The sequence below is a fragment of the Trachypithecus francoisi genome, unplaced genomic scaffold, assembly GCF_009764315.1.
Source record: "Trachypithecus francoisi isolate TF-2019V2 unplaced genomic scaffold, Tfra_2.0 Lachesis_group7, whole genome shotgun sequence".
In the NCBI taxonomy this organism is placed as follows: Eukaryota; Metazoa; Chordata; class Mammalia; order Primates; family Cercopithecidae; genus Trachypithecus; species Trachypithecus francoisi.
In genome coordinates this window covers 30,504,563-30,518,349 of record NW_022681472.1, presented here as the reverse complement: position 1 = coordinate 30,518,349, position 13,787 = coordinate 30,504,563, and the positions used below count along the sequence as shown (strand labels likewise).

Sequence of the window (13,787 nt, the reverse complement as noted above, 5' to 3'; positions counted from 1 at the left end):
AGCATGCATGGCTTACTAAATAGACTGTGTCCTTTTTCAAATGTTTGCCTTTGAGGTTTATGAGCTGCCATTATAGAAAATCTGCTGTCTTTTTCCCAATAAGCATGTATGTGTAAGTAGTTGACTTAATCACACCTTACTGATTCTGTTAACAAGTCAAAAGAAGAAAAAAGTAAGCTTCGCCAGATCAGTTTCAGCTTCTTACTTTTAGCCAGTTTAATAACCCGGTAATCCAAGTAACGTATTTGGGTCAACAGTTCCATAATTTTCATAATTTAGATTCCTGTACAATCATATGTATTTAGCATTCAATTGCAATATGAACCCCAAACAAGCTATCTGGTATGTTTCTGTACTAGATCCATATTATCTAATATCTGAGTACTTAAAAAATTAACCCATTACTAACATGTCTTTGATTATCTCTTTCTAATCTCCAGATGTTGCCTAGTCAAATGTCTCCAAAGGGCAAGCAGGTGACACCACGTAAAGTGGCTGGATAGAGTGGTGTGACCAATGGCAAATCAGAGAAGAAATTATTACTTTAAATCTCTGATTCTTGTCAATACCTTGAAATAATATAGTAAACTTCTTCGCTGCTATTAAATCTCTGAACTTTACTTTTTTTTTTTTTTTTTTTGAGATGGAGTCTCTCTGTCGCCCAGGCTGGAGTGCAGTGGCACGATCTCGGCTCACTAAAATCTCCGTCTCCCAGGTTCAAGTGATTTTCCTGCCTCAGCCTTCCAAGTAGCTGAGACTACAGGCATGCATCATCACAGCTGGCTAATTTTTCTGTTTTTAATAGAGATGGCATTTCACCATGTTGGTCTGACTGGTCTTGAACTCCTGACCTCGGATGATCCACCCACCTCAGCAACCAAAGTGCTGGGATTACAGGCATGAGCCACCGTGCTGGCTCCATCTCAAAACAACAACAACAAATTCAAAATAAAACAGAAATTTTTATTCACCTAAAAGGCCAAAAAGGATTCTGGGACCAGGCACAGTGGCTCTTGCTATAATCCCTGCACTTCAGGAGGCCAAGGCAGGAAGATGACTTAAGCCCAGGAGTTCAAGACCAGCCTGGGAAACACGGCAAGACCAATCTCTACAAAAAATTTAAAAATTAGCTGGGTGTGGTGGTATGTGCCCGTAGTCTCAGCTACTGAGGAGGCTGAGGTGGAGGACTGCTTGGGCCCAGGAGTTTGATGCTGCAGTGAGTCATGACTGTGCCACTGCACTACAGCCTGGGTGACAGAGCAAGTCTCTGTCTCAAAGGAAAAAATAAAAAAAGATTCTGGCCCATGCTTTTATGTCTACCTTATTTTCTAATACTTACCCTGTTATGGAATAAAATTCAGTCCCATAGTCCTTCTTTGTTAAATTCCAACCTTATTCCTGACTTGAAGACTTTGTGCCTAGTATTTCTCCTGCCTAGAATGATGGGTCTCTGTATCTTTCCTTAGCTGACTCCTTGTAATTCACCAATTCAGAAACGCCTTCTCCAACTACCCAATAGGATTAGCTCCACCTCCCTCATTCTCTATCACCTCACTGCTTATTTTCATTAACGTGTCAAACGCTTTATAAACTAATGCATTCCTCAGCATTAAGAACAGTGTCTGTCACATAAGTGCTCAATCAATATTTGTTGATTTAAATGCCCTTTTAAACGTAAATTTATCAATAATAATAAATCACTTTTATCAATTATAAAAGCCTTACAAGTAGCTTTTTAAAATTATGAAGGCAACAAATATTTAGGAAAATAAGAACATGGTTAGACATAAATACTGTAATATCTTCACCAGATAATTCATTACCACTTGAATTTTCACATTTTTCTTCCTGTAAACTAAATATCATACCTATACATGTATTATATATGCATACATGTATAAACATCCTCCATGATGTATGTGCGTGTATAAATATAACATATGTATATTTATGCATATATAAATAAAGCAATGACCCATAGCCATTTTTATAAAGACTTGGCTTTGAGTTAGTAAAAATCATTAAAAATATGAGAATTTAAATTTTAAAGCCATGTGCAATGATTTGGTGTATAAATTCCTGTAAGGAATATGTGAGAGAGCATAGCCTGAACAATAGCAAAGAGAGAATTTTCCTGAACTAAATGTAACTCTTAAGTGTGACTATATGATTATTATATTTCCATAGTTAAATAAAGGCATTCAGTAAAGTGCAAAAATTATGCAAATAAATTACATTTTCCTATTTATTGCATAAAATTTGAGATACGTTCCCAGATTGAATTATCTATTCTAAAACTAAGTTGAAAACTTTAGGCTGGAAGAGAGTTAAGATTGTGTATTAGCTGGGCCTGGTGATACATTGCTGTAGTCTCAGCTACTCAGGAGGCTGAAGTGGAGGGATGGCTTGAGCCCTGGAGGTCAAGGCTGCAGTGTGCTGTGATTGTGCCACTGCACTCCAGCCTAGGGGACAGAGATCCTGACTCAAAACAAAAGACTGTGGGTACCACCTGACCCATAGGAGATATTGCATGTTTGATAAATAAGTAATGAATAATATTTCTGATCCCATTCTTGAACCAGTCTTGAACCACTATGACTTCATCCAAACTGTATTATCAGATTTCAGTAGCCTCTATATTGTCAAATATGTTGTAAAATTGTCATATCTGCATTTTACTTGAGCTTTATAAGCAGCATTTGACAGAGCTGATCACCCTTTCTGTTTTTCTTCATTTGAATTCCAGGCCATCATGATCTTCTGGTTTTCTTCCTAATTCTCAATTTTCTTTGTGTTTTTCCTTCTTATCTTCCCTACCTCTACACTTTAAAGTGTGTCAAGAACTCATGTCTTGAACATCTGTATCTATACTCATTCCCTTGACGATCTCATCTCTCCTCATGGGTTTAAATACCATCTAAATGATGGTGAGTCCTAATTTCATGTTCAAGATTGGCCTCCATATATTAACTGTTTTGTATCTAATGGCATACTTGACACATTCATTTGGATATCTAAGCTAAATCTCAATTTGAATATGTCTCAAACTGAGCCCCAACTTTCTCTACCTAAAACTGGTCTATCCATATTCTTCCCCATGTTAGAAAAAATAACAACTACAATGCTTCCAAGATCTAATGGCACAAACTGTACAGCTATACCCCATATGCCAAATCAGTCTGCCAAAATGAAATAAAATCCCAAAGACATTCCCATGGTAGTGCAATTAATAGTGATTGCTGGGCAGAAACTACACAATTTCCTTTCTACTACTCATGCAAAAGTTCTCATCTTCTGTTTTTATGGAGGGAGGAAGGAGACTGAGTTTTGAGAGGGAAGGCAGACTAGGTGAGGGAACAGCAGGCGTATCTATTTCAGGAAGGGAGGAGGCAGAGGTTGGGTTCTGCCTCCTCTAATCTCTTGAAATTGTGTGGGTAAAATGGGTAACCAGTGATTTCTGGAATCTCTGCAAGTATTCCAGAAGTCCTTGCAAGTTGAAGGATCCAGAATCTTCTCCACTGATATTCAAACCAGAGGGGAAACTGCCATCAGTTTTCAAAACACGGCAGCCAAGGCTTGGATGGATTTAGATCTTGCATCAAATGCAGGAAATCCCAGCCTACTGGCTGGCTGGCCAGCCAAGTCAATTTCATTCATCTTGCAACAAGGCCTCCTTGAATTTTCCAAGATTAATTGTATGATCACATGGGATTTATATTCATACTCTTTCCATTTCTTACTACCTTCATGGCTGTCACCCCACTCCTAGCCACCGTCAACTATTGTACGATTACTGCAATTGCCTTGTCTTCCTGTTGACAGCTGTGCTCCTCTTCGCACTGCCTAAAGTATGTTCTCAACAAAGCCAGAATGATTCTGATTAAATGTAAGGAAGGTCATGCTATTCATATGTCGAAATGCCTCAAATGGCTTCTTATCATTCAGCTAAAAGAAAGAGTTTTTACGATGATCTGCATCTCTTCCCCAGTTAAATCTGTAACCTCATCTCCTACCACACTCCTCATACTCCCTCTGTCTGCCACATGGGCACCCTGGCTGTCTGGAGACTCGCATCTATTCCATGCAAGGAAGAACATTTGTTCTGTTTATACTAGGACCCTAGATAGTGCCTGGGACTTAGTAAACTCCCAATACTTGCTGAATAAAGGAATGAATAAAAGTACAATTCTAAAATGTTGTGGCATATCTCAGGCTCTGGATGTTCCATTCTCCTATTGAAACTACTTTTCTTCTCTTGTCTTTCTAAACCCATAGATATGTTGCTAATATTTAAGGGAGAATAGAACTGGGTTGTAATGTCACTTTTCTTTCTATAGGTATTGTCATCTACGGTGCAATCTTCAAAAAGAAAAATACACTCACTTTAAAGTTCGAAGTCTTAAAAATATTCAAAATAAGGTTTTGTAAACTTTAAAATTCTGTGGAAAATGATACTTAAAACAACTTTATTGTATCTCAATACTACTATTAAAGCAAAAACACTTTAGGAAAATTAAATAAGCTATTTTAAATTCAGAATAAGGGAACTTTAGTAATTTTAAGTAATAATGATATTCTTTAAATAAACAGAAATTTCATATACCTTTAGGTGTATGTAGATACCATATGTCAAAGATATAAAAATATTTCATTTTTGAAAATGACCAGTCAAGCAACACTATACAGAGAGAAAACTATTATTTTAGGATTCAAGAATTGCAGTAACCTTAATTGCCATTAAATCTTAATTGCAATAAAATATTTATTGCAATGAATTCCTGGCACTTGTACCAAGATTAGGACACAAGCTATGAGTAAGTAAGTCACAAGGCCATCATTTCTTTATCTGCATTTGTTCTGGACATATATCGCTGATAGCAAATATGTTAGAAAATGTGAATTTATGAGAGTAAATGAAGCAATTCACAAGCTCAAGATCACTTTTGCATATTCCAGATTAGCATTACCCTGTTCAACAAACTAGGTTGTCTCATGTCCAGTTTCTGGAGTTATCTTCTGTGCTGAAGCACAGAAGGAAAAAAACAAAACATAATTTCTAATTTTAAGCATGGCCTTAAAAAGAACATAAGTAACCAATTGAAATCAAGACATTGTTTGCATCAACATACACCCAGGACTGAAAGTACTACCAGTTATTTGGCCCTTGGGTTCTGGTTCACTAGCGAAAGGAGAGGTATTCAGATGTGTTTCATTTTACAGTTAGAAAAGTGTCATTCATGTGAAGGTTCTGCCCATAGCCACTCCAATACATGAGGGGAGAGGAGGCATGCATAGCAATCAACTCCCCAGCAGAGTGTCTGCCAACACTTCTCAAAAAACAGGGAAACAGCAATAACAGCAAGAAACAGTTTACATAGTTGATCCATGTGTCCTTTTTAGGTCACCTGCCCTCCCTGGTTGCTAAAGTACATTCTACATTTAGGTACACTTTGTATAGTAACAAACTATTTTGAACTTCATCTATAATATTTTACAGACTATGTTAAAAATATGCAATAAGGGGTAAAGACTCATTAATCTGTTTTATTATTTAAATTCCACAACATTTCAACACATTTACTAACAGTTTAGTAGCTCTATGTTATACAACAATTTTTAGCAGCTCATGAAAATTTGAAAAACTAGAGAAAAAATCATGAATTATTTGAAGCATTTATACCTTTTTCTCAAGTGTTTCCAATTTCCCACATCGATATCTCTGGTTTTGGTGATATTCTACCTTCCAGAACTTTTATTATTTTAATTTCTCTGTCTTACCTGTCCTCCATATTTGTTTCATATAATCTTACCTATTCATCCATCCATCCCCTCATTCAACAAGTATTTATTGAGCAACAATATTCTATCAACAAATGTTTACTGAGTAGCCCTTCTATTCACCAAGCTTAGTTATAAGGATAAATAATGTATGATACTTATCCTTCTAGTAATTCAGTCTTAGAAAGGAAAACAAGTATGATATTTCACTGCAAAAAAAATAGGCTTTAATACTATATATAAATAGGCTTAAATAAATAGGAATGCAGCAGTGGAATGGCGAGACCAGAGGGAGCTTTATAGGAACGACAAAGTTTAAGCTGTTTTGAGGGAAAAGTAAGAGTTTGTGGTCGCACCCGGTGGTTCACACCTGTCCAGCATTTTGGGAAGTTGAGGCGGGTGGATCACCTGAGGTCACGAGTTCGAGACCAGCCTAGCCAACATAGTGAAGCCCCATGTTTACTAAAAATACAAAAATTAGCCAGGCGAAGTGACACACGCCCGCAATCCCAGCTACTCGGGAGGCTGAGGCAGGAGAATCTCTTGAGCCTGGGAGGCAGACATGCAATAAGCCAAGACAGTGCCACTGCACTCCAGCCCAGCATGAGGGCATGAGGAGGTATGCCCATTTTCAAGAACACTGAGTAATTAAATGGGAACACAGGTTCAAATAAACAGAAGGGAGTTGACCGCTCTGGGGCAGATTGGATAACATGCTTCCGTTTATAAGCTAATCATGGTGGGCTTTAAATTGTGAGCAGCCAGAAGTCAACAGAACTGTTGTGCAACTAAGCAACCAGCACAGACTGGTTTGAGGGAAAAGTCACCTTTACCAATGGTGAGGACAGTGAGCTAAATTAGAAATAAAGTAGGTACAAAGACTGGCATGGTGGCTCATGCCTGTAATGCCAGCACTGTTGGAGGCCAAGGTGGGCAGATCACTTCTGACTAGGAGTTTGAGACCAGCCTGCCCAGTGTGGTGAAACTCCATCTCTATTAAAAATATAAAAATTAGCTGGGAATGGTGATGTGCACCTGTAATCTTAGCTACCTGGGAGGCTAAAGCAGGAGAATCGCTTACACTTTGGAGGCGGAGGTTGCACTGAGCTGAGATTGTGCCACTGCCCTTCAGTCTGGCAGACAGAGCGAGATTTAGTCTCAAAAAAAAAAAAAAAGAAAGGAGGAACAGAACAGACTGGTATAGTCTGCTGGGTGGGAAGCTGTGGTACCAGTGTAGGTATGAAAAGAGCAAAGATTAGAATGAAATAGAAGAGAGGGATTCAAAAGACATTTGCGACAGAATCTACACAATTTGGCAAGTAATGGTGTATTGATGTTTGTGTGTGCATGATATATGGAAATGTGTGGTAAAAAGTTAAGGATGTGACCAATTTTCTGGGGTTTTTTTTTTTTTTGTATGTTTCTTAGAAAGTACTGAGAAGATGTTAGTGATATTCATCATCAACAAAGAGGCTGGCAGGTGAGGGTGGAGGAAAAGGATAAGGCAGGTTTTTTTTTTTTTTTTGACACTTGCAGTGTGCAGTATTATGTCTGTGTAATAATATTACATGGAGATGGTCCAATAGGCAGTAGGAAATACAAAAATGAAGCTCAAATGAAGCTCAAAGACAGCGCTGTCAGCTGGAGATACAGAATATGGAGCCACAAATACAGGATATTTAAAGTCAAAGGAGTACAGAAGTCCCTGTAGAAAGGGAAAAGGACAGAAGTGAAAACTTGGGAAGCAAACTTTTCAGAGATGTGTAGGAAACAAGAGCATGGGGACATGGAAGAACCAAGCAATGCAGACTTAAAACACATAATGCAAATGCTTAAAGAAAGCAAAGCTGTTCCACAGTAGCAAATGTCTTATCTCATTACAACCTGTCAGGTTTGTATTCTTTTTTTTTTTTTTATAGACTTAAGGAGTGTAAGTGCAGTTTTGTTACATTGATATATTGTGTAGTGATGAAGTCTGCACTTTTAGTGTAACTACCACCCAAATAGTGTATAATATACACATTACATGATTACATATATTACATAATGTAACATCCACATTACATAATTTCTCATCTCTTGCCACCCTTGCTACCTTTCCAAGTCTCCAGCGTTTATTAATTCACTTCCTATATCCATGTGCACATAGTATTTAAACTCCCACATGTAAGTGAGAACATACGGGATTTGATTTTCTGTTTCTGAGTTATTTCACTTAAGATAATGATCTCCAGTCCCATTCACATTGCTGCAAAAGACATGATTTCATTCTTCTTTATGGCTGAGTGATATTGTATGATTTATGAATTAAATATTTACACGTAAGACCTGAAACTATAAAAACTATACAAGAAAACCCAGGGAAAACTCTTCTAGACATTGGCCTAGGCAAATAATTTATGACAAACACCTCAAAAGCAAATGCAACTAACACAAAAATAGACCAATGGTACTTAAAGTAAAAAGCTTCTGCACAGCAAGAAATAACCACAGAGTAAACAGACAACCTATAGAATGGAAGAGAATATTTGTAAACTATGCATCTGACAAAGGACTGGTATCTGGAATCTATAAGGAACTCAACTCAATGAGAAAAAAACAACCCCACTAAAAAGTGTGCAAAGGACATGAACAGACATTTTTCCAAAAAAAAAAAAGCAAAACATAAAAATGGCCAATAAACATATAAGGTTTATATTCTTTCATTTATTTTGCCAATGAGAAGAACAACGCCTAGAATGCTTGCTGACTATCAGGGTTCACGTGCCAATAAGCAGCAGAAGCAAAATGTGAACCTGCTGAAATCTAGGTCCAAAGCCAATACTTTTTCCTCTAAAACCTACTGCCACTTCAGCAACAGTATCACTGAATGACCTAAAAGTTCCAGTTTCTCCATTTACCCCAAATTAAATGTAGGTAATCTCCTTCCTTAGGATTACTGGTTTCTATCACCAATAACTTATTTCTCCCCATCCTGACTCTGCCACAAGGTCTGTGCTTTCATCAACTAATCTGCTTCCATGAACTTAATCTGCTTCCAGTTCCCTACAACCAGCCTGCCAATTCCTGCCACCCTGCATTTTTCTCTTCCTCTTCCTCTAATTGACATATACCCCCAACTCTTTCCTACGATTCACGTTTCTGACCACCTTCAGAAACAATATATACCTCATCTCATCCACTGATTAGCACTCAAAATTAGAAATGTTCCATTTGTTCTGTGCTCCTCTGGCATTACTCACAGACGTGAACAAAGAATTCTTTGTCCTTGCTTACAAGCAAATTTTCAGATGAGTCTATTTCTTTATTCTCAATCAACACCTAAAGCTCTTTAAAATAAAATAAACTTTCCAGACTCAAGTTTTTTGTTTGTTTGTTTGCTTGCTTGTTTGTTTTAAGGCACTGTCTCACTCTGTCACCCAGGCTGGAGTGCGGTGGCGTGATCTCAGCTCACTACAATGTTCCCCTCCCGGGTTCAAGCGTTTCCGGCGCCTCAACCTCTCAAGTAGCTGGAATTACCGGTGCATGCCACCATGCTTGGCTAATTTTTTGTATTTTTAGTAGAGATGGGGTTTCACCATGTTGGCCAGGCTGGTCTAGAACTCCTGACCTCAGGTGATCCTCCCACCTCTGTCCTCAAGTGTTGGAATTACAAGCGTGAACCACTGCATCCAGCCCAGACTCAATTTTTAAACCTAAAAGTTAAATGAGTAAAAGAGTAGGGGTAGAAATGTAACATTAATAATGTCTGGATACGGCCTGGCTCCCATAGGTTTAAGGACAAAGAGTTAACTAAAATATGCACCAAGTATAAATAAGGTAACTGGTTATTCAAACATTTAACATGAAATGACAGACACATAGGGTATAAGGGGCCAAAACCAGTAGTACTTATCATAGGACATTGCAGATTTTACAGGAAATAGCCCTTTAGCCAGTTTAAAGGTTTGTTTTCTCAGAATAAATACATTTTAAATAATGATTTGAATAAATTGGATTTTCATAAGAATGATCTACATCTCATTTACATTGTTATAAAATGCCTAAATCAACAGTATTTCAAATAAAATAGTATTTTAGACTTCACCTTAAATGTGTACTCTAGAAAATGTGTATTACAGTTGGGCAATGCACTTCTCTGCAGACCAGTTAATGGCCAAGACACAGTTCCAGTGCTAATAGTATCTAAGGGCAACACAAAATAAACTCTGGCTGGTTTCTGAATCTACATTTCAAGGACAGACTGAAACCAGTGAAACTAAAAAGAAACTCATATAAACATCCAAGACCAGATATCATACAATAGGCAGTTATTATTATTTTTTTTTGGAAGCCAGACATGAGAACAACACAGAACTGTTCTTCCATGATTTCCATATCACTTAAAACACACACAAATATTCTCAGATTGCATTTTGTGGGTTTGAACTCCCAAGTTCTTCCTTAAGTAAAAAGCAGCTGAATACCTATTCACATGGAATAAGCATTCACTAGCCTAGTTGGAAAGGCTCCAGAACTGGCCACTCTGTTTGAAGTCTCACGGATGAAGAAGTCATAGAATTTTTCACTTTAGACAAACACTATACAAGAAGCAGAAATATGAGACATGACAGATGTCATGTCCTGCACAGTATTGTGAGAAGAGCTGGCAATTTCCTTAGATATTATATTTAAACCATATAAGGAAACATAAAGTTAGTTATACATGTCTTGGTAACATTTACTGAGATCTTGAAGTATGTTTGATAATGAGCTAAACTGTGTCCAGGTTATCTCCTTTTATCTTCACAATAATCCTTTGAGGTGAGTATATAATGCTAGACACCAGGAAATTGAAGTAGAGAGAAATTAGCAAATGCCCACTGTCACATAGCTAAAGGGTGTCAGTGCCAGAAGTTTAATCCAGATAGCCTCATTCCTGAGTCTCAATTTTTAATCCCTGATTAGTTCTCTTGAGTGCCACCTACTTTCTTTAGGGTAAAATAATTTTTTTCTGGCAAAAGTTAAAATAGTGTAATGCCATACTTTATAATGGGCAATAGGAACTCAGAACTTCCATGCTTCATGAAAATTATCCAAATAAAGAATATCCACCAAAACTAAGGTAAATGCAGAAAAAAACTAATGTATGAAAATTAACTGCAATGAAAATGCCATTTCCAACGTTTGTTAAGTAAGTTTTGCCATCACCAACAACTATTTGTTATCAGGCTTTGCTAGTGCATTCCTCATTCATGGAAGGAATATAATAACTGATTTTTGAACTTTTCTAAATGTTTAGGGTACGAAATGGCAGTATACTCATAAGTTACATGCTAGTAGTCTTGAAGTAATTCTGTCCCTTAAAGTTACAAATTTACTCAGAGTAAACATAAGGTTGTTAAGGATAAGTTGTATATTTTAAATTAATCCTTTGCCCAGGCTTATTTTCATGCTTCAGGTTCACAAATAATAAATCCAAGGGGAGAAAAAAGCCATTGTCAAAGCACCGTTTAACATAAAGCAACCATAAAAATGTATCTTTTACAATGTCATTTACATGTTTATAAGAAACAAAGACCCATTAGAAATTATATATACCAGCAATCCAGAAAGTTTCTTCCAATTATTAGTCCATTTTCAGATCCACCATTCATAAAAAGGTTCTATCAGGAATTAGGAAGTAAATTTTCAGTTAAGTCAATTAACAGCAAATATACCAGCTGTTTTCCATTTTCACTATATTAACCTTCCTGGTAAGAGTGGAGTTTACAGCACTTAGTAGGAACATTGCATCTAAAGGCATTTAGTCCTACTCTGAAATGTCAAGAGCTCTTAGAAACAAGAGGAACATTATTAATAAATGAATACGTAGAGGAAAATACCCTCAAAGAAAATCTTTTCTTAAAACATATAAAATATTCATATAAAACAAATGATTAAAGAGTAAAGAACAGCATGAGGACTGCTGACTGAAAGCATGAATAAACATTTCTTTCGTACATACCACTTGAAAAATGTCCTTACCATATACTCCATATTAGAAGCTGTTGGATACACCTGACTTCGTAATTTATTATGAAGGTCCAAAATACTCTGCATGTCATTGTCTGTGATGGCCCTTTTCCCTCGTTGTTTGGCCGTCCACCACTCACCATCCTCATCCATGTACTTTTCCAAAAGTTTCTCCAATAAAGTGGCATTAGGAACCACCATGGCTGGAATTGCTCTAGCCATGAATAGCACTGTGGTTACTCTGAGCCACTCCCGCGCGGTACACTTCATAATGAATGACCTCAGGATTTCCCCAGGAAAATCTCCAAGACAGGCTCTTCCACTCCTTTTGGCTATAACGACATGTCATGTGATTAAGATGAAAATACCAGCAGATATGAATTTTCTAATAACACGAGCAAAACAATAGTTACAAAGGAAGTGTGTCAGTTTGATCTATTTAACAACAGAAAATGGACACCCACATTTTGAAATAACTTATCTCCAACCCATTTTTTTTTCTTCCAGAGGACTTTTCACAATGCAGTTTCCACAAAATAGAAAACTGTGTTATCCAAGATAATACCCCTGAGGCCAAAAGTAAAAGGCAAAAAAGTAGCCTAGAAGAGTCAAAGCTTAAAAATACTATGTGAATTGCAAGACTTTAAGTGGCTATACATTACACATATTCTGCAAAAGATGTTATATCTACCTAGAATGTTTGATTTCAATCTAGAGGTTCATGTTTCTCTGTGAAGAGTTTTAAGGTGTTAATATTTTATTTGGAATTATTCCAGTGGCCCATCTCTGTTGCACAGACACTCAAAACGTCCACAGCATTCTAAAATTGAGAGTGAATGTTTCAAAGAAATACAAAAGGCTATTCATATATGCATCCAAGAGTACATCTAGGGGGCCCCGTGAACTACTGCAAATGAACGGTTTGGGTCCCTGGGGTAAGTTTCTTCTTATTCAGGCTCAGGTCAATAACTCAGTATTTCCTGGAAAGTTTGTGACTAATCTGTGGCCTGCACCCGAAGAAGTCAGCAGCTCCCCGGCAACTTGAGAGCTTTTCGTCTCAAGTGTGAAGGCACACACTGTTCTCTGAATTCAAATGGAAAGCGCGCGACAGAGAAAGGAGGTGAAACCAACAAAGTCACTTACAAGAACTGGAGCTCCCGCTAATCTCTATCGTCGCTGCTTTCCGAGTAGCCCACCCACCCCTTGAGCCTAACCACTCTGTACCAGTAGGCTTTTTTTTTTTTAAGTGCAGTTTAAGAAGGAAAAGGGAGATAGGAAAGGGTGGCAGCTTGACGACCCAGCGATGCGTTTTAGAATCGCCCTTACCTCTCCAGTGTGAAGTTTCCTGGCAGAGCTGAGCCAAACCGGACGGCCGGCCTCTGCAGCCACCCAGAGCCTTCACACCGAACCGCAGACCGAGAGCCCCGCTCGGGAAGGGGCCGAGCACCGCGCGTCCGGGGGGCGACGTGGGCTCTGACTGCAGGAATACGCGAGCCTCCGCCTCTGCGGCTCCCTCAACCTGGAAGAAGTGGCAGGCAAAGCGTCCAAAATTAGACCTGCAGTTGGGGTGACAAGGGAGCTGCTTCGTTAGTTTGCCAGGGTGGGCGCCCCAGAGTCTCTGAGCATTATCTGCAGGAGCGACGGGCGGGGACACGAGCAAGGCTCGGCGGCGGAGGCTGGAGGCGACCTCTTGCTCTTGCTGGGTGCAGCCGGTGCGCGCAGAACCAGGCGCCGAGCGCTTTCGTCGCTCCCTCGCGCTCCGGAGCATTTATTGCGGCCCCAGCGCGAGCACGTGACTTCAGCGCCCCTCCTCGCCCACCCCCACCTCCAGCCAGCCTTGGCCAGAGGCCCGCCAGAGCCGCGAGAAGCAGCCTGCCCTGCTTCTCTGGGACGCAGCGAAGCCAGGGCGCTCGGCCTTTGTAGGCGTGCTTTGGGCTCCCCTTACCCCAGCCCGGAAGGTCTGGTCCCCCCGTGGGAGATGTGTGCAAGGAGGGCCCCAACCCCCGTCAACCCTG

General features: G+C 38.9%; 1 protein-coding gene across 1 annotated transcript in view; it reads right to left on the bottom strand.

Annotated features, from left to right (window-relative positions):
* The window catches only part of CRISPLD1 (cysteine rich secretory protein LCCL domain containing 1), a 44,816-nt gene extending 31,269 nt beyond the window's left edge, over positions 1–13,547 (bottom strand). Inside the window, exons 1-2 of the mRNA XM_033202925.1 lie at positions 13,099–13,547; positions 11,785–12,104 (exon numbers count right to left, since the gene is read on the bottom strand). Coding sequence (XP_033058816.1) covers positions 11,785–12,104; positions 13,099–13,540 — 762 coding nt within the window. The 5' untranslated portion in view covers positions 13,541–13,547. The remainder of the gene's footprint in view (positions 1–11,784; positions 12,105–13,098) is intronic.
* Positions 13,548–13,787: the final 240 nt, after the last annotated feature.